The sequence below is a fragment of the Oncorhynchus mykiss genome, chromosome 26, assembly GCF_013265735.2.
Source record: "Oncorhynchus mykiss isolate Arlee chromosome 26, USDA_OmykA_1.1, whole genome shotgun sequence".
In the NCBI taxonomy this organism is placed as follows: Eukaryota; Metazoa; Chordata; class Actinopteri; order Salmoniformes; family Salmonidae; genus Oncorhynchus; species Oncorhynchus mykiss.
The window spans coordinates 14017563-14036454 of record NC_048590.1 but is presented as its reverse complement, the minus strand read 5'-3'; the positions used below and the strand labels follow the sequence as shown (position 1 = coordinate 14036454).

The following is an 18892-nucleotide window of genomic DNA, read 5'->3' as shown; positions in this document are numbered from 1 at the left end:
AGACGCCTAAGACAGCACTACACGGAGACAGGGTGGACAACTGATCGTCCTCACAGTGGCAGACCACGTGTAACAACACCTGCCTAGGATCGGTACATCCGAACATCACACCTGCGGGACAGGTACAGGATGGCAACAGCAACTGCCTGAGTTACACCAGGAACCCACAATCCCTCCATCAGTGCTCAGACTGTCCGCAATAGGCTGAGAGAGGCTGGACTGAGGGCTTGTAGGCCTGATGTAAGGCAGGTCCTCACCAGACATCACTGGCAACAATGTTGCCTATTGGCACAAAACCAGACAGGACTGGCAAAAAGAGCTCTCCACTGACTAGATGCGGTTTTGTCTCACCAGGGGTGATGGTCGGATTCGCGTTTATCGCCAAAGGAATGAGCGTTACACCAAGGCCTGTACTCTGGAGCGGGATCGATTTGGAGGTGGAGGGACTGTCATGTTCTGGGACGGTGTGTCACAGCATCATCAGACTGTGCTTGTTGCCATTGCAGACAATCTCAACGCTGTGCATTACAGGGAAGACATCCTTCTCCCTCATGTGGTACCCATCCTACATGCTCATCCTGGAATGACCCTACAGCATGGCAATGCCACCAGCCATACTGCTTGTTCTATGCGTGATTTCCTGCAAGACAGGAATGTTCTGCCATGGCCAGCGTAGATCTCAATCCCATTGAGCACGTCTGGGACCTGTTGGATCGGAGGGTGAGGGCTAGGGCCTCACAGAAATGAACTTGCAGGTGCCTTGGTGGAAGATTTGGGTAATATCTCAAAGCAATAACTGGTAAATCTGGTGCAGTCCATGAGGAGGAGATGCACTGCAGTACTTAATGCAGCTGGTGGCCACACTGTTACTGTTACTTTTGATTTTGACCCCCCCCCCCCCCCCCCCCCCCAGGGACACATTATTCAATTTCTGTTAGTCACATGTCTGTGGAACTTGTTCAGTTTATGTCTCGGTTGTTGAATCTTGTTATGTTAATACAAATATTTACACGTTAAGTTTGCTGGAAATAAACGCAGTTGACAGTGAGAGGACGTTTCTTTTTTTGCATAGTTTATTTCTATTTCAGTTGTTTTTTGTTACCATTTTCATTATATTATTTCACTTAGTCCAGTATGTTGGAGCTCGAAGCGTAAGATTTTAACTATTTTTCCGTGAATATTAAACACGAAATATTAAATCTAAATCTGAATCTCTCTCTCTCCCTCTCCCTCTCTCTCAGCTAGTGACAATGGTGTGGAGAAGCATAGCCTCTGGACGCATATCCCTAATGGAATCCTATTCCCTACGTAGTGCACTATGCAGGGAATAGGATGCCACTTGGGATGCACAATGTTTATTTAAAGTCATTATCTCACCCTCACGAGCCACTCTACTCCCCTTGATGGAAGAAACTACCACTAGTCTATTCACCTGGTATCTTCTTTCTCTATCACACCCGTTCTGTATTTATTCACCTTGATCTCTCTCAATTTCTCTTGTTCTCGCAATTTTTGTTCTCTCTTGCTCACTTAATTTCTCTCGCACCCTCTACCTCTCACTAAAATATCCTCTCTCTTTGTATATCTTTCTAGCCTCTCTCAATTAGTATCTTGCTCTCTCTACATTTCTTACCATATCTCCTGCTGGAGGAGACTATAGCGTCCGTTTTTCCCATTTTCTATCCGAGGAAGCAGAGGAGAGGAGAGAATGGCAGCAGAGAAGAAAATGTAGAGAATGGCAGCACAGGAGAGGAGAGAATGGAGAGAATGGCAGAGGAAAACAACTACAGAAGGGGGCAGAAGAACAACTGGAGAAGTGTCACAGCTCCCCAGGCTACCTGAGGCTTCAGTTACCCTTAACAACCACAACAATAACAGCCTCGCTTCATCTCCCAGATAAACATTTGGACTGTTTTTAATAAGCATTAAATTCAGGGATGGACAGGGACTAGACATCGTTCTGGGCACTTCTTAACACATTGGCACATTTTCTATTTCTTGAGGCCCCCATTATCAGTCAAATAATGATAATTCTGTGGTCAAACCACAATTTAGACAGTCCCAATGGGCTAAAAATCAGCCAATCTGGCATTTTCCGGAACTGCCTTATGGCTATGGTTTAGATACAGTATCTGATCATATAGAGAACTACTCCAAGATAACATTATTGTAACCCTCTCTATACTGCAAATGCTGACAAGTTTTTTTTAACCTAAATCTGTTTTGTACACTGCAAAATGTAGACATTGCAAAATGTAGACTTTGTTCTTACTTTTTTAAAGTAAATCCAACTATTTGATTTTAGAGACAACGTGGGTAATGGATTAAGACTGCATAATTTGGCCTTTATGCTTTAAAAAAAGATACAGCATAAGCTGTGAATAAGTTGTTGTAATATATAAATACAGTACCAGTCAAAAGTTTGGACACACCCACTCATTCAAGGGTTTTTCTTTATGTTTTACTATTTTCTACATTGTAGAATAATAGTGAAGACATCAAAACTATGAAATAACACATATGGAATCATGTAGTAACCAAAAAAGGGTTAGGGTTAGATTTGATTCTAGCCACCCTTTGCCTTGAAGACAGCTTTGCACACTCTTGGCATTCTCTCAACCAGCTTCATGAGGAATGCTTTTCCAACAGTCTTGAAGGAGTTCCCACATATAGCACTTGTTGGCTGCTTTTCCTTCACTCTGCGGTCCAACTCATCCCAAACCATCTCAATTAGGTTGAGGTCAGGTGATTGTGGAGGCCAGGTCATCTGATGCAGCAATCCATCACTCGCCTTCTTGGTCAAATAGCCCTTACACAGCCTGGAGGTGTGTTGGGTCCTATTGAAAGACAAATTATAGTCCCGTTAAGGGCAAAAGAGATGGGATGGCGTATCGCTGCAGAATGCTGTGGTAGCCATGCTGGTTAAGTTTGCCTTGAATTCTAAATAAATCACTGAAGTGTCACCAGCAAAGCACTCCCACACCATCACACCTCCTACTCCATGCTTCACGGTGGGAATCACACAGAGATCATCCATTTACCGACTCTGCGCCTCACAAAGCGGTTGGAACCACACATTTCAAATTTGTAATCATCAGACCAAAGGACAGAATTCCACGGGTCTTTTGTCCATTGCTCATTTTTCTTGGCCCAAGCAACTCTTTTCTTATTGGTGTCCTTTAGTAGTGGTTTCTTTTCAGCAGTTTGACCATGAGGGCCTGATTCACACAGTCTCCTCTAAACAGTTGATGTTGAGATGTGTCTGTTACTTAAACTCTGAAGCATTTATTTGGGATGCAATTTCTGAGGCTGGTAACTCTAATGAACTTAACCTCTGTAACAGAGGTAAGTCTGGGTCTTTCATTCCTGTGGTGGTCATCATGAGAGGTAGTTTCATCATAGCGCTTGATGGTTTTTGCAACTGCACTTGAAGAAACTTTCAAAATTCTAGAAATGTTCCTGATTGACTGATCTTCATGCCTTAAAGTAATGATCTACTGTCATTTCTCTTTGAGCTATTCTTGTCATAAAATGGAAATAGAGCATTTCTTCTGTATACCCCCCTACCATGTCATAACACAACTGGCTCAAATGCATTTAAAAGGAAAGAAATTCCACAAATTAACTTTTAACAATGCACACTTGTTAATACAGTGATTCCAGGTGACTACCTCATGAAGCTGGTTGAGAGAAAGCCAAGAGTGTGCAAAGCACCAAAACAATCCTGAACACAGCAAAACAAATCCCCTCCTCCCTCATCCACAGTCACACCTAGAATGATTCTAGTTTTCTAGGCCATCTGTCTCAGATCTTTCTTCCCATCAACTCTAACTTAAACGCTGCTGCACCTTAGACTGGAGCTAGACAGCTGCCGCTTCAACTGCCTGAATATATTTTTCCAAGATGATATAGAGCAGTCTTTAAACACATATTTTTTCTTCCTTAGAGAAAGAGAAGAGGAGTTCTTGATGCTTTGCCTGGGCCCAGTAATTATCATACAGGTGGAGAGAGCATACTACACGTTATGGGTATTACAGATGCTGTGGATAATAGAAGATGACACGGGTGTGTCCCAAATGAATGCAGGCACTGAGGCTGTGGGTGGCCTGGGAGGCATGGGATAATCTATTCAGGATCTACCCTGTATTGCTGATCAATACATGAGATGAAATGAAGATAGAAAAGAGGTCATCGACTGCTCAGCGGGCGGGTGTAAGATGTAGGAATATCGGTCCGTTGATCTCTCTCCACCTCTCTACGCCTCCCTATTTTTCTCTTTCTGTCCCCACTCCCCTTCTTCTTTCTCCCTACCACTCTCTCAGTAATAAATCTATGTTACCATATCATGGTGTTGTTACTGATGGTGATAAATAGAGCCCAACAGTGGAGGTGTCATGATATCCCATAAAACTTAGTGGTCAAACTTAGCGGCCGTTTTTCCACCTTTAATCTTTCCATTAAGGGCTGCGTTTCATGTAAACTTACCTTGGTGTGAAGTTTTGATAACCATGTAAATCTCTCTTGGACAAAGTGATTTTTATCAATATATTCAACTATTTCTACTCTCAAATTCGAAAATGCTAATTAGCATCAAAGTAGACATCATGCAAAACTACAAATCCTCACAAGCTCCTGCATGTCATCTCTAGCTGATACCTTTGCTAACAGGTATTGTGTCAATTAAAAATCTGCACAAGACAGTTCACATAATTGTCCATTTAAATAAATATTGCTCTTTTATTCTTTACTACATTTAGCTAACATTCGAAAGTTAATCTAGAGATTCTTACCTTTGCCTCGATTTGGCTCATCCAGATCATCATGGCATTTGTAGTTGTTTATGGTAGCCACATTAGAAGCTAATTATCAGTTCATTTTGGGGGAGTACATACGTGTGAATATATTGATAAAAGTGTACCTTGTGCTAGTTAGACTTACACAGATATCAAAGTTTCATGCCAGGGTAAGCCTACACACAACACAGCCCCAAAATCATTGTTTCTAAAATCCCTTATGAGATGATTTCTCTGTTTGACCTCTAGGCTTTATGGGTATTATGACTCATAGTGTGGTACTCTATTGTGTACAAACACTTTAACATTGACAGGGATGTTTTACGAGCATAGATGTGTAGTAACGGTAGAGTAGTTTTACCTGATAATCACTAGATGACCATGCTACAAAGGACACATTTGGCTAGTGAGCAAGTACTATTTGTTATTAATTCTGGGTAAGTCTAGTAAAATCACATTTTCAGAGAGAAAGCATGGTACTGCCGTCCATAGAATGACAAGATAGTGAAGACTGTGTTACCTTGAAGAAGCAATGCATGCTTTTTATATGGTTACAGTGATTGTGTATATGGTGGTGAAAGGTTTGTTTTACCTTGAAGAAGCCGTGCTTGTGGCTATGCTGACCCAGCCACACTCCACTGCCCAGGGTCAGATCCATCTGAGGTGGATCTATCACTCGCTCGTAAATCCTGCCAGCAACAAACAATCAACAGATAGAATGTCAGATTCTGAAATCTCACACACACACACACACACACACACACACACACACAAACACACACTTCAACGCTGAGGAGGGAATGTGTCTTGCAGGTTCTTGCTCGACTGCTTTTTTATGGATATTTTTGCGTTAATAATGACTTTGTTTGCTCAGAATGTTTGCAATAATTACGCCAACGATGAAGAAGAGGAAGGAAAGGGGGACTCCAAACTAGGCTGAAAAGACGGGCTATACGGCATCCTCTTCCTTGTGTCCTGATGGCTAATGTCCAATCACTGGAAAATAAACTTTGAGAACTGAGAGAAAGGCTTCAATCGCAGAGGTCTATCAAGGCGATTGAAGCCTTGCTCTGAGATCAGAAAGTGTATTTTACTGGGTGTTTTTCTTACAGAGACATGGCTTACGGACAAAACACTCAACTCTGCTATTCAACCAGACAGCTTTTACATTTTCGGTATGGAAGAAAGGAGGTCTCTGGTCAGAATAGGGGGAGGGGTATGTTTCCTCATCAACAAATCCTGGTGTATCGTAGTTGAAAACATCTCGAGCTCCTGTTCATGCGACCTGTACGCAACAGTGGCTCAGCAACCTGGAGAGCGATGACCAGAGAGAGGGATAAAATGGCAAGATTTAGAGAATCTGTCCACAACAACCGTAATAGTGGTGAAACTATCAAATGGAGGGAGATAAGTGACGTTTCCCTGCTAGAACATTTCGGGGAGATTTGGTTTGGGCACATATTGAACAGGTGTTGGCATAGCGGGTGACATCCTGCGCCAAGGTGGAACCCTAGTACTTATCGGAGATTGATTGAATTGTGCGGGGGATACCTTGGTGTCCAGCGGTGAGGGACGTGTGTGCCCAGGTCAACAGCCAATCTCTTACCCCCTTGGGGATGTAGATGCGTTCAGGAGGGCAGGTAGCAGAAGTGGAGCCTGCCGGATGTACACATCTATGTCCCAAAACACGGGGCCAATGATACAGAAGGACAACATGATGGGTTGGAGGGCTCTACCGGACTCTCAATAGATGTGGAACCACAGGGTATGGGAAAGCAGGTCTTTCGGCATCCTGGTGCCCAGGCAGTGATTTTCATCCTTGACCAGGACTTGATGTGGTTATGACGTTGGAGCCAAGGGAGGCCAAGGATGACTTTTTGTACGGGTGTGGTGTTGATGAGGAAGGGAAGGCTTTCCTGGTGCGTGGGTCCCACGGTTGAAGGTGAGTGGTGCTGTGATGTGCATGATTATGCCGGATCCCAATGGTCGATTATCCAGGGCTTGGACGGTAAAAAGGAGAGTGGGTACAAAGTTATGTTCAGGGTGGAGGCCAGGGCCTGGTTGATGAAAATCCCTGTGGGCCAGCCAGCCAGTGAACTGGAAACCAGAAAGGGTTTGGTGGAAAACAATGATGATGGAATACTAACACCTACCCTGGGAGACATAAGATCACGGGGCCGCTCCTCTGCCCTAGTGGAACTCGGGTTGGGACTCACCGGACACCGCTGAAGCCGATACCCCTGAACAGAGTCATGAACCTCTCATAGGAACCCATCTCTAACACTTTTCTGATCAGCATGGAAATGGCTGTGGCAACCTTGGACTTCTCGGTGGTGGGGATTCACGTCTGATGGGCAAAATAGAGGGAGCACTGGAGTAGGAAGCGACGGCATTTCGATGGGGTCCCATCATAGTTGTTCGGGAGGAACAATCGGGCATCGCCTCCCTGGGCAGACTGCTGGGTAGGCTTTTGGGACTGCTGAAATGGCTGAAAGACGCATCGAGACGGTGGAGGAGGCGGAGGACGTCTTCTGTAGTGGCACACAGTTGAACCAGCTGATCGTGGTGTTGGCGGAGTAGGTATCCCTGTTCACCAACAGTCAGAGACTTTTTCTTCTGAAAATTCCATAATTACTGAGGCAGTATTCTATGAAGTATACACAGTGAGTCAGAAGGCAGGTGCAGAAATATATTTTTTTTATGATAAGACAAATCAGATGAACAAAACAGGCGTGGTTAGCAGATGTTATTGCAATTGTAGCGAAATGCTTGTGCTTCTAGATCCGACAGTGCAGCAATATCTAACATGTAATCTAACAATTCCACACCTACCCAATACACACAAATCTAAGTAAAGGAATGGAATAATAACATTTAGATATACATATATGGATGAGCAATGACAGAGAGGCATAGGCAAGATGCAATAGATGGTATGAAATACAGTATATACGTACATATGAATTGAGTAAGGCAAGATATGTAAACATTATTAAAGTGGCATTATTAATGGGACAAGTGATCAATTTTTTTGAAGTGGCCAATGATTTCAAGTCTGTATGTAGACAGCAGCCTCAATGTGTTAGTGATGGCTGTTTAACAGTCTGATGGCCTTCAGATAAAAGCTGTTTTTCAATCTCTCTGTCCCAGCTTTGATGCACCTGTACTGACCTCTCCTTCTGGATGGTAGCGGGGTGAACAGGCAGTGCCTCAGGTGGTTGTTGTCCTTGATGATCTTTTTTGCCTTCCAGTGACATAGGGTGCTGTAGGTGTCATGGAGGGCAGGTAGTTTGCCCCCGGAGATGCATTGTGCAAACCGCACCACCCTCTGGAGAGCCTTGCAGTTGTGGGCGGTGCAGTTGCCGTACCAGGCGGTGATACAGCCCGACAGGATGCTCTCAATTGTGCATTTGGAAAAGTTTGTGAAGGTTTTAGGTGACAAGCCACGTTTCTTCAGCCTCCTGAGGGTGGACCATTTCAGTTTGTCCATGATTTGTAGGCCAAAGAACTTAAAACCTTCCAACTTCTCCACTGCTGTCTCGTCGATGTGGATAGGGGGGTGCTCCTTCTACTGTTTCCTGAAGTCCACGATCATCTCCTTTGTTTTACTGATGTTGAGTGTTTACCCGACACCACACTCCGAGTGCCCTCACGTCCTCTCTGTAAGCTGTCTCATTGTTGTTGGAAATCAAGCCTACTACTGTTGTGTCATCTGCAAACTTGATGATTGAGTTGGAGGCGTTCATGGCCATGCAGTCATGGGTGAACAGGGAGTACAGGAGAGGGCTGAGCACGCTCCCTTGTGGGGCCCCAGTGTCGAGGATTAGTGAAGTGGAGATGTTGTTTTCTACCCTCACCACCTGGGGGGCCCATCAGGAAGCCCAGAACCCAATTGCACAGGGCAGGGTTGAGACTCAGGGCCTCAAGCTTATGATGAGCTTGGAGGGTACTATAGTGTTGATTGCTAAGCTATAGTCAATGAACAGCGTTCTTACACAGGTATTCCTCTTGTCCAGATGGGATAGGGCAGTGTGCAATGTGATGGCCTAGTGAAGTGGGTCTAGGGTGACAGGTAAGGTGAAGGTGATATGATCCTTGACTAGTCTATCAAAGCACTTCATGATGACAGAAGTGAGTGCTACTTGGGTAGCTGAACAATGGTGGCCATCTTGAAGCATGTGGGGAAAGCAATAGGGAGAGATTGAATATGTCCATCAACACACAAGCCAGCTGGTTTGCGCATGCTCTGAGGACGCAGCTAGGGATGCCGTCTGGGCCAGCAGCCCTGCGAGGGTTAACACGTTTAAATGTCTTATTCATGTCGGCCACGGAGAAGGAGAGCTCACAGTCCTTGGTAGCGGGCCGCTTCGGTAGCACTGTATTATCCTCAAAGCGTGCAAAGAAGATGTTCAGTTTGTCTGGAAGCAAGACGTCGGTGTCCGTGACGTGGCTGGTTTTCCTGTTGTAGTTTGTGATTGTCTCTTAGACCCTGCCATATACATCTTGTGTCTGTTGAATTGTGACTCCACTTTTTCGCTACACTGACGTTTAGATTGTTTTATTGCCTTGAGGAGGGAATAACTACACTGTTTGCATTTGGCCATATACCCAGTCACTTTTCCATTGTTAAATGTGGTGGTTTGCGCTTTCAGTTTTGTGCGAATGCCGCCATTTTCACAGTTTCTGGTTAGGGTAGGTTTTAATAGTCACAGTAGGTACAACATCTCCAATACACTTCCTTATAAACTCCAAATAAAATAAAATCAAAAATCAAATTTATTTGTCTCATACACATGGTTAGCAGATGTTAATGCGAGTGTAGGGAAATGCTTGTGCTTCTAGTTCCGACAATGCAGTAATAACCAACGAGTAATCTAACCTAACAATTCCAAAACTACTGCCTTATACACACAAGTGTAAACGGATAAAGAATATGTTCATGAAGATATATGAATGAGTGATGGTACAGAACGGCATAGGCAAGATGCAGTAGATGGTATCGAGTACAGTATATACATATGAGATGAGTATTGTAGGGTATGTAAACATTATATTAAGTAGCATTGTTTAAAGTGGCTAGTGATATATTTTTACATCAATTTCCATCATTAAAGTGGCTGGGGTTGAGTCAGTGTGTTGGCAGCAGCCACTCAATGTTAGTGGTGGCTGTTTAACAGTCTGATGGCCATGAGAGATGCTGTTTTTCAGTCTCTTGGTCCCTGCTTTGATGCACCTGTACTGACCTTGCCTTCTGGATGATAGCGGGGTGAACAGGCAGTGGCTCGGGTGGATGTTGTCCTTGATGATCTTTATGGCCTTCCTGTGACATCGGGTGGTGTAGGTGTCCTGGAGGGCAGGTAGTTTGCCCCTGGTGATGCGTTGTGCAGACCTCACTACCCTCTGGAGAGCCCTACGGTTGTGGGCGGAGCAGTTGCCGTACCAGGCGGTGATACAGCCCGACAGGATGCTCTCGATTGTGCATCTGTAGAAATTTGTGAGTGCTTTTGGTGACAAGCCGATTTTCTTCAGGATCCTGAGGTTGAAGAGGCACTGCTGCGCCTTCTTCACGACGCTCTCTGTGTGGGTGGACCAATTCAGTTTGTCTGTGATGTGTATGCCGAGGAACTTACAACTAACTACCCTCTCCACTACTGTCCCATCGATGTGGATAGGGGGGTGCTCCTTCTGCTGTTTGCTGAAGTCCACAATCATCTCCTTTGTTTTGTTGACGTTGTGTGAGGTTATTTTCCTGACACCACACTCCGAGGGCCCTCACCTCCTCCCTGTAGGCCATCTCGTCATTGTTGGTAATCAAGCTTACCACTGTAGTGTCGTCCGCAAACTTGATGATTGAGTTGGAGGCGTGCATGGCCACAAATTCGTGGGTGAACAGGGAGTACAGGAGAGGGCTCAGAACGCACCCTTGTGGGGCCCCAGTGTTGAGGATCAGCGGGGTGGTGATGTTGTTACCTACCCTCACCACCTGGGGGCGGCCCGTCAGGAAGTCCAGTACCTAATCTCACAGGGCGAGGTCGAGATCCAGGGTCTCGAGCTTGATGACGAGTTTGGAGGGTACTATTGTGTTAAATGCTGAGCTGTAGTCGATGAACAGCATTCTCACATAGGTATTCCTCTTGTCCAGATGGGTTAGGGCAGTATGCAGTGTGGTTGAGATTGCATTGTCTGTGGACCTATTTGGGCGGTAAGCAAATTGGAGTGGTTCTAGGGTGTCAGGTAGGTTGGAGGTGATATGGTCCTTGACTAGTCTCTCAAAGCACTTCACGATGACGGAAGTGAGTGCTACGGGGTGGTAGTCGTTTAGCTCAGTTACCTTAGCTTTCTTGGGAACAGGGACAATGGTGGCCCTCTTGAAGCATGTGGGAACAGCAGACTGGGATGAGGATTGATAATATGTCCGTAAACACACCAGCCAGCTGGTCTGCGCATGCTCTGAGGTGGTGGCTGGGGATGCCGTCTGGGCCTGCAGCCTTGCGAGGGTTAACACGTTTAAATGTTTTACTCACGTCGGCTGCTGTGAAGGAGAGTCCGCAGGTTTTGGTTGAGGGGCCGTGTCAGTGGCACTGTATTGTCCTCAAAGCGGGCAAAAAAAGTGATTTACTCTGCCTGGGAGCAAGACATCCTGGTCCGAGACGGGGCTGGTTTTCTTTTTGTAATCCGTGATTGACTGTAGACCTTGCCACATACCTCTTGTGTCTGAGCCGTTGAATTGTGACTCTACTTTGTCTCTATACTGACGCTTAGCTTGTTTGATTGCCTTGCGGAGCAGTGGTTTGTGCTTTCAGTTTCACGCGAATGCTGCCATCAATCCACGGTTTCTGGTTTGGGAATGTTTTAATCGTTGCTATGGGAACGACATCATCAATGCACTTTCTAATGAACTCGCTCACCGAATCAGCGTATTCGTCAATGTTGTTGTTTGACGCAATGCGAAACATATCCCAGTCCACGTGACCGAAGCAGTCTTGAAGCATGGAATCAGATTGGTCGGACCAGCGTTGAACAGACTTGAGCGCGGGAGCTTCTTGTTTTAGTTTCTGTCTGTAGTTAGGGAGCAACAAAATGGAGTCGTTGTCAGCTTTTCCGAAAGGAGAGCAGGGAAGGGCCTTATATGCATCGCAGAAGTTAGAATAGCAATGATTCAAGGTTTTACCAGCCCTGGTTGCGCGAACGATGTGCTGATAAAATTTAGGGAGTCTTGTTTTCAGATTAGCCTTGTTAAAATCCCCAGCTACAATGAATGCAGCCTCAGGATATGTGGTTTTCAGTTTGCAAAGAGTCAAATAAAGTTTGTTCAGGGCCATCGATGTGTCTGCTTGGGGGGGGGATATATACTTCTGTGATTATAATCGAAGACAATTCCCTTGGTAGATAATGCGGTCAATATTTGATTGTGAGGAATTCTAAATCAGGTGAACAGAAGGACTTGAGTTCCTGTATGTTGTTGTGATCACACCACGTCTCGTCAATCATAAGGCATACCCCCGCCCCTCTTCTTACCAGAAAGATGTGGTGTGAAATCAGCTGGCTGCACCGATTCCGTTAGTTTCTCTCGAGTGAGCCATGTTTCCGTGAACCAAAGAACGTTACAGTCTCTGATGTCCCTCTGGAATGCTACCCTTGCTCGGATTTCATCAACCTTGTTGTCAAGAGACTGGACATTGGCGATTAGTATGCTAGGGAGTGGTGCGCGATGTGCCCGTCTCTGGAGCCTGACCAGAAGACTGCTTAGCTTCCCTCTTTTACGACGTCGTTTTTTGGGGTCCTGGGTGGAAGGCACAACACAGGATCCGCTTCAGGAAAGTCATATTCCTGGTCGTAATGATGGTGAGTTGATGTTGCTCTTATATTCAGCAGTTCATCCCGACTGTATGTAATGAAACCTAAGATTACCTGGGGTACCAATGTAAGAAATAACACGTAAAAAAACTAACTTCTGCATAGTTTCCTAGGAACGCGAAGCGAGGCGGCCATCTCTGTCGTCGCCGGAATCAGTGTTTTCGTCGATATTATTCTCTGTCCCAGTCCGTGTGATCAAAACAATCTTGAAGCATGGATTCCAATTGGTCAGACCAGCATTGAATAGTCTTTAGCATGGGTACATCCTGTTTGAGTGTCTACCTATAGGAATGGAGGAGCAAAATGGTGTCGTGGTCAGATTTGACAAAAAAGGAGGGCGGGGGAGGGCCTTGTATGCGTCATGGAAGGTAGAGTGGCAGTGATCCAGTTTTTTCCTTTACGAGTGCTACAGTCAATATGCTGATAGAATTTAGGCAGCCTTGGTCTCAAATTTTCTTTGTTAAAATCCCCAGCTACAGTAAATGCAGCTTTAGGATATATGTTTTCCAGTTTGCAAAAAGTCCAGTGAAGTTCCTTAAGGACTGTCATGGTATCGGCTTGAGGGTGTATATAAATGGCTGTGACAATAACCGAGGAGGATTCCCTTGGGAGATAATATGGTCGACATTTGATTGCGAGGAATTCTAGGTCAGGTGAACCAAAGGACTTGAGTTCCTGTATGTTGTTACAAATACACCTTGAGTCGTTAATCATGAAACATACCCCTTCTTCTTCCCGGAGAGATGTTTATTCCTGTTGGCTCAACGCACAAAGAGAGGCTTCAATTAAAAAACACCCCTGTGTTCTGTTAGACAGGCAACTCTGTAGCAGGGGGTGTAAAGACATAACACATACCATTTCCATCAGCAGACGATGATCAATAATGTCAAAAGCCCGACCGAAGTCTAACAAAACCGCTAGTACAATTGTTTTATCATCAATTTCTCTCAGCCAAACATCAGTAATTTGTGTAAGTGCATGCTTGTTGAATATCCTTCCCTATAAGCGTGCTGAAAGTATGTTGTCAGTTTTGTTTACTGTAAAATAGCATGTATCTGGTCAAACACATTTTTTTCCAAAGGTTTCCTGAGGGTTGGTAACGGGCTGATTGCTCAGCTATTTGAACTACAAAAGGGGGCTTCCCACAAGAATGGGCTTTAGGTGAAGGAAGTGAACCTGTAGCCATATTACTTCAACAGTATTTGACATGAGATCCTCTCTAATATTTACAGGAACGTGGTACTGAATATAAACAGCAACACTTTGAAATGTTGCTACATGAGTCTGAATCGAGGTGGTCGGTCACATATTACTACAACAGTATTTAACAGTATTTAACATGAGATCCTCTGTAAGCTTAACAGGAATGTGCTTCTATATATAAACATACATGTTATAACCATGAATTGCTACTACTGTATCATCAAAGGTATTATCTAAGTGAGTTTCAGAATAAGAATGTCATCTGTTACTTTGATGAACCTTGTTTCTTAAGCTACATATGTTAAAGTGGGCTATTGTAAGCACTTTTCTCGGATGCTTGATTGTTTTCATTGCTTTACTGGGAAGCTTAGCAGAAGTAGACATGCTTGTGTTATTAATACTAGTGCAGGGTGAGCTGCACACAGTGGACTTCCCTACTAAGGCACACCGCCTCAGTGCTAACAGTATAACTTTGGTTTATATTCACATGATTACTGCACACAATACCTGTATTATCAGCAGAGGCATTCAGGGCAGTTTGAGGGACATAAGTTAGGTAATAAGTAATGGTAGGGATTAACTGAGCTGGGCTTGGGTCATTGATAAGTCTCAACGCAGCCTTATAATGCTGTGAAATGATCCAGCAACCCAAATTATAAAACAAGCTTTGTTTCCAGAAGGTATCAAAATTGTCAATAAATGTTAAACCAACAGAGCTGCAATAGTCTCATGTTCAATTTTGGAAGGCTAAAATTAAATGTAGGGATCGCACAGGGCAATATATTACGGAGCGTTTGGTGGTGACAAGCAGAGACCGAATCAGTTCTTTAAAATCCATCCATGCACAACTCCAGCACCGTCATTAAGTTTGCAGATGACACGACAATGAGACAGCCTATAGGGAGGAGGTCACATCTGGCCAGGTGAACAACCTCTCCCTCAACATCAGCAAGACAAATAAACTGATTGTGGATTACAGGAAACTGATGGCCAAGGACGCACCCATCCACATCGATGGGACTGTAGTGGAATGGGTCGAGATTTCCAAGTTCCTCGGTGTCCACATCACTAAGGAGTTAATATGGTCCACACACACAGTTGTGAAAGGGGCACGTCAGCATCTCTTCTCTCTCAGGAGTCTGACATTATTTTGGCAAGGGCCCTCAGCTCTTCAAAAAGTTATACAGCTGCACCACTGAGAGCATCTTGACTGGCTGCATCACCGCTTGGTACTGTAACTGCAAAGCACCTAACAACAAGACGCTACATAGGGTGGTGAGTATGGCCCAATACATCACTGGGGATGAGCTCCCTGCCTGCCAGGACCTCTACACCAGGCAGTGTCAGAGGAAGGCACAAAAATGTTTCAAAGCCACCCAAGCCATATACTGTAGTACCAGTACACCTAATCTGGAACCAACAGGACCCTGATCAACGTCTACACCCAAGCCATAAGACTGCTAAACAAGACTGCTAACTCTTAACTCTGCATTGTTGGAAAAGGGTATGTAAGTAGGCTTGGGCGGTATCCAGATTGTCATACCTTTATACAGACCTTGTGCCATACCGGTATATTCGGTAATACTGGCACTGAACACAAAGGCCGCTATTGTGTTCATTTAAAATAACATATAGATTACCAACTAAATGCTAACCAGCGCATTGCAAACCTTTTATAGTCTGCTCATAATGTTATATAAGTAACAAAACAATTAAACTCATCTGATGCATTACTCCATCCCTATCCTTCTTGTTTCTCCAGTAAAGCACCCGCACACCATTACACTTCCTCTCCATGCTTTACAGTGAGAAATACAAATGCTTGTTTGTATTTGCAAAATACAAAGTTTGCAAAGCTGACATCAAGGCAACGGGTGGCTATTTGAAGAATCTCAAACCCTTTCTTCGTTACTACAGGATTCCATAAATGTTATTTCATAGTTTATGTTTTCACTATTATTCTTAAATAAAGAAAATTGTAAAAAATAAATAAAAACCCCTGAATGAGGCGGTGTTCCAAAACATTTGATCGGTATTGTATGTGACCCGTTTCAGGAAACTTATGTCACCATTTCACAGGAAAGCCGTTTGAACATAAACTCATTTTTATTTTATTAAAATGCATTGTTTTGCACAAATGCCTTCTGGAACATGTGAATTTGCATGTTCCTTAACAACTAACTAGTATGCCATCTGTACATATGAATACAATTATTTAATCACGGGCCTGGTTGATTTAGCCACAGAAAAAGATGCAAACTTCCCGCTAGCCACGATGAGATGGGCTGGAAATGCCGACAAATGAGTTTGGATTGGTCTGCCATGGAGCACGCTTCTGTTTATTTGAGCTGGTCAGTATGTCTAGGTAATCCTATCTAAGTCTGAATTTTTATATGCATCACGTAGTAAAACTGCATAAGTGTTGCTCTCCACTTTCTGGAGGACCAAGTTTTGAAATCAGTGGGATTTGGGTACGATAGCTAAGGTGGAAAAAAGGTGGAAAAAAGAGGTGGAAAAAACACCTGTCTCCAGATTTAATCTTCAAACTAAAGGACACCATCACATCCAACAGGACACACGTCCATCCATGATGTATACAACAGGTAAGATAGTCTAGTTAGCTACTTTTTCAGATATTACACTTTTATTTTGACAAAGTGGTTTCATTTCAAGTTAAAGTGTACTATTAGCTGTCTAAAGCTAGCTGGCTGGCTCGCTAACTAAAGTCACATGTATGATCTTATTATTCATATCTCAGAGCCATTTGCTTGGCTAGTTACAGCCTAATGTTAACTAGGTGACATTGAAACTAGTTGGATAGCTACCTGCAGATTCATGAAGGGTATTAATGTCATGAGTTGGGATGATGGTTCATTGTTTACCTAGCTAGCTAGCTAGCTAGATGTCTTAACAAAAGACTCCACAATGCAATAACCATTTCAGGTGCGTTCGTAAATTCAGTCTGGCCATCTACTCTGATTTCAGAGCACTCTTGTCTGGTTGTGCCAGAGCGCAGAATAACTGATTAATTTACGAATGCTCAACATGCGTTGAATATGGCCGATGTCAGTAAACAAGTAAAAAAGCGTAATTAAAGTAAATCTGCTAAGGTGAGTAAAATGCTCAGAGTGGGGTGTTCTCTCATTTGTGTCTGGAAGTAACTTGCAAGCTAGTCAATGTTAACAACTTACCTTGGATGCTTGACTGCCATTGTGAGGTCAGAATGTTGGGATCAACCCTACTCATCCACCAAAGCGCCCAATGTTCGCTCTGAATTTAGGAACCGACAATCTGACAGCACAGTTACAGTCATCAACACTCTGGAAAACATACCAGCCTAACCAGCTCTGCTAGGGCGAGTAATGTTCAGTGAGCTCTTCTCTCAATTGTGTCTGGAAATAGCTAGCAAGTTAGCTTGGATGCTTAACTGCTGTTGCTAGTACGGGATGCTCGGATCAACCCTTAAAGAGATGGGTGTGGCTAAAGCTTAAGAGGATGTAAACAATCCTGTATGGGTGTAGACAAAGAAGAGCTCTCCAGTAGTAGTACCAAAACATTCAAGGGCCATTTCATCAAAAAGTGAGTTTACAAGTTTATCAACTTTCAAAGCAGAATTACTTTCCCATTGTTCCTCAATATCCCATGTTCTACGTTCTATGATATACCAGTCTCTATGTTTATCCAGTGTAAAAAAACACAATTTCAAATGTTGCTACACATGTTGCTACACATACAGTACATGGTAGACCGCCCAAGCCTACCTGTAAGTACACATCCACAGAAGATGCCATTTCCATCGCAATTCACAGAGACGTAACATCTGCAGACGAGGAACACCTACATTGCCTACAGAGAGTATTCATACCCCTTGAAGCACCACCACAAAGCATAATATTTTACCTCAAACACTGCAGCAGAAGCAAACTCCTTTCTCCGCTACTCTTTCATCTGCATGTGGCTACAATACATGGAGTTTCCCAGTGAAGCGTGGGGGAAACTGTGATGCCAGCTGTATCCTATTGTGTGATTGTGTTAATGAGTCTGTTATTTAAGAATGTGAAACTATGTTGTGTATGTAAAATATTGCTAACTATGTGATTGTGTTCATAAGTCTGTCATTAAATGTGTATGTTTACTGCTTTTGATTAATAATGTATAGCTATAAAAAAATATACATTTGTTCGGGGGCGGCAGGGTAGCCTAGTGGTTAGAGCGTTGGACTAGTAACTGGAAGGTTGCAAGTTCAAACCCCTGAGCTGACAAGGTACAAATCTGTCGTTCTGCCCCTGAACAGGCAGTTAACCCACTGTTCCTAGGCCGTCATTGAAAATAAGAATTTGTTCTTAACTGACTTGCCTAGTAAAATAAAGGTAAAATAAAATAAAAAATAAATATGGAAGAAAATCATATATTCAGTTATGACCTAAAATCAATGTTGTTCACATGGGCAGAATATTGTAGTTTAGGACTATTTACATTTGTTTATCAGGGCTGAATGCTAAAAACAACCTCTATTATGTATTGTTGTTTAAAAAATATTTTTTTGTTTGATCCATTAACACCAAACGTTGACTATAGGTAGAGTATCTCATGATAAGCTGTAGACCACACTACCTACTCAGGAGAGTTTTCATCTTCATTCTTTGTAGCTGTTTACATACCACCACAGTCTATCAGCATGTTAAATGTGCAACCAGAGGAAAAAGAACTCTGGACCACCTATACTCCACATACAAAGACGCATACATAGCTCTCCCTCGCCCTCCATTTGGCAAATCTGACCATAATTCTATTCTCCTGATTCCTGCTTACAAACAAAAATTAAAACAGGAAGCACCAATGACTAGATCAATAAAAAAAGTGGTCAGATGAAGCAGATGCTAAGTAACAGGACTGTTTTGCTATCACAGACTGTAATATGTTCCGTTGTTCCTCCAATGGCATTGAGGAGTACACCACATCAGTCATTGGTTTCATGAATAAGTGCATCGATGACATTTATTCAGATATGGCAGTTCAAAGAGGATAGTTTCAAAGGT

General features: G+C 43.6%; 1 protein-coding gene across 1 annotated transcript in view; it reads right to left on the bottom strand.

The window, feature by feature from the left end:
* The window catches only part of LOC110506270 (protein kinase C-binding protein NELL1), a 407912-nt gene that overhangs the window by 246677 nt on the left and 142343 nt on the right, over window positions 1-18892 (bottom strand). The window contains exon 5 of the mRNA XM_021585706.2: window positions 5386-5482. Within this exon, the coding sequence (XP_021441381.2) occupies window positions 5386-5482 (97 nt within the window). The remainder of the gene's footprint in view (window positions 1-5385; window positions 5483-18892) is intronic.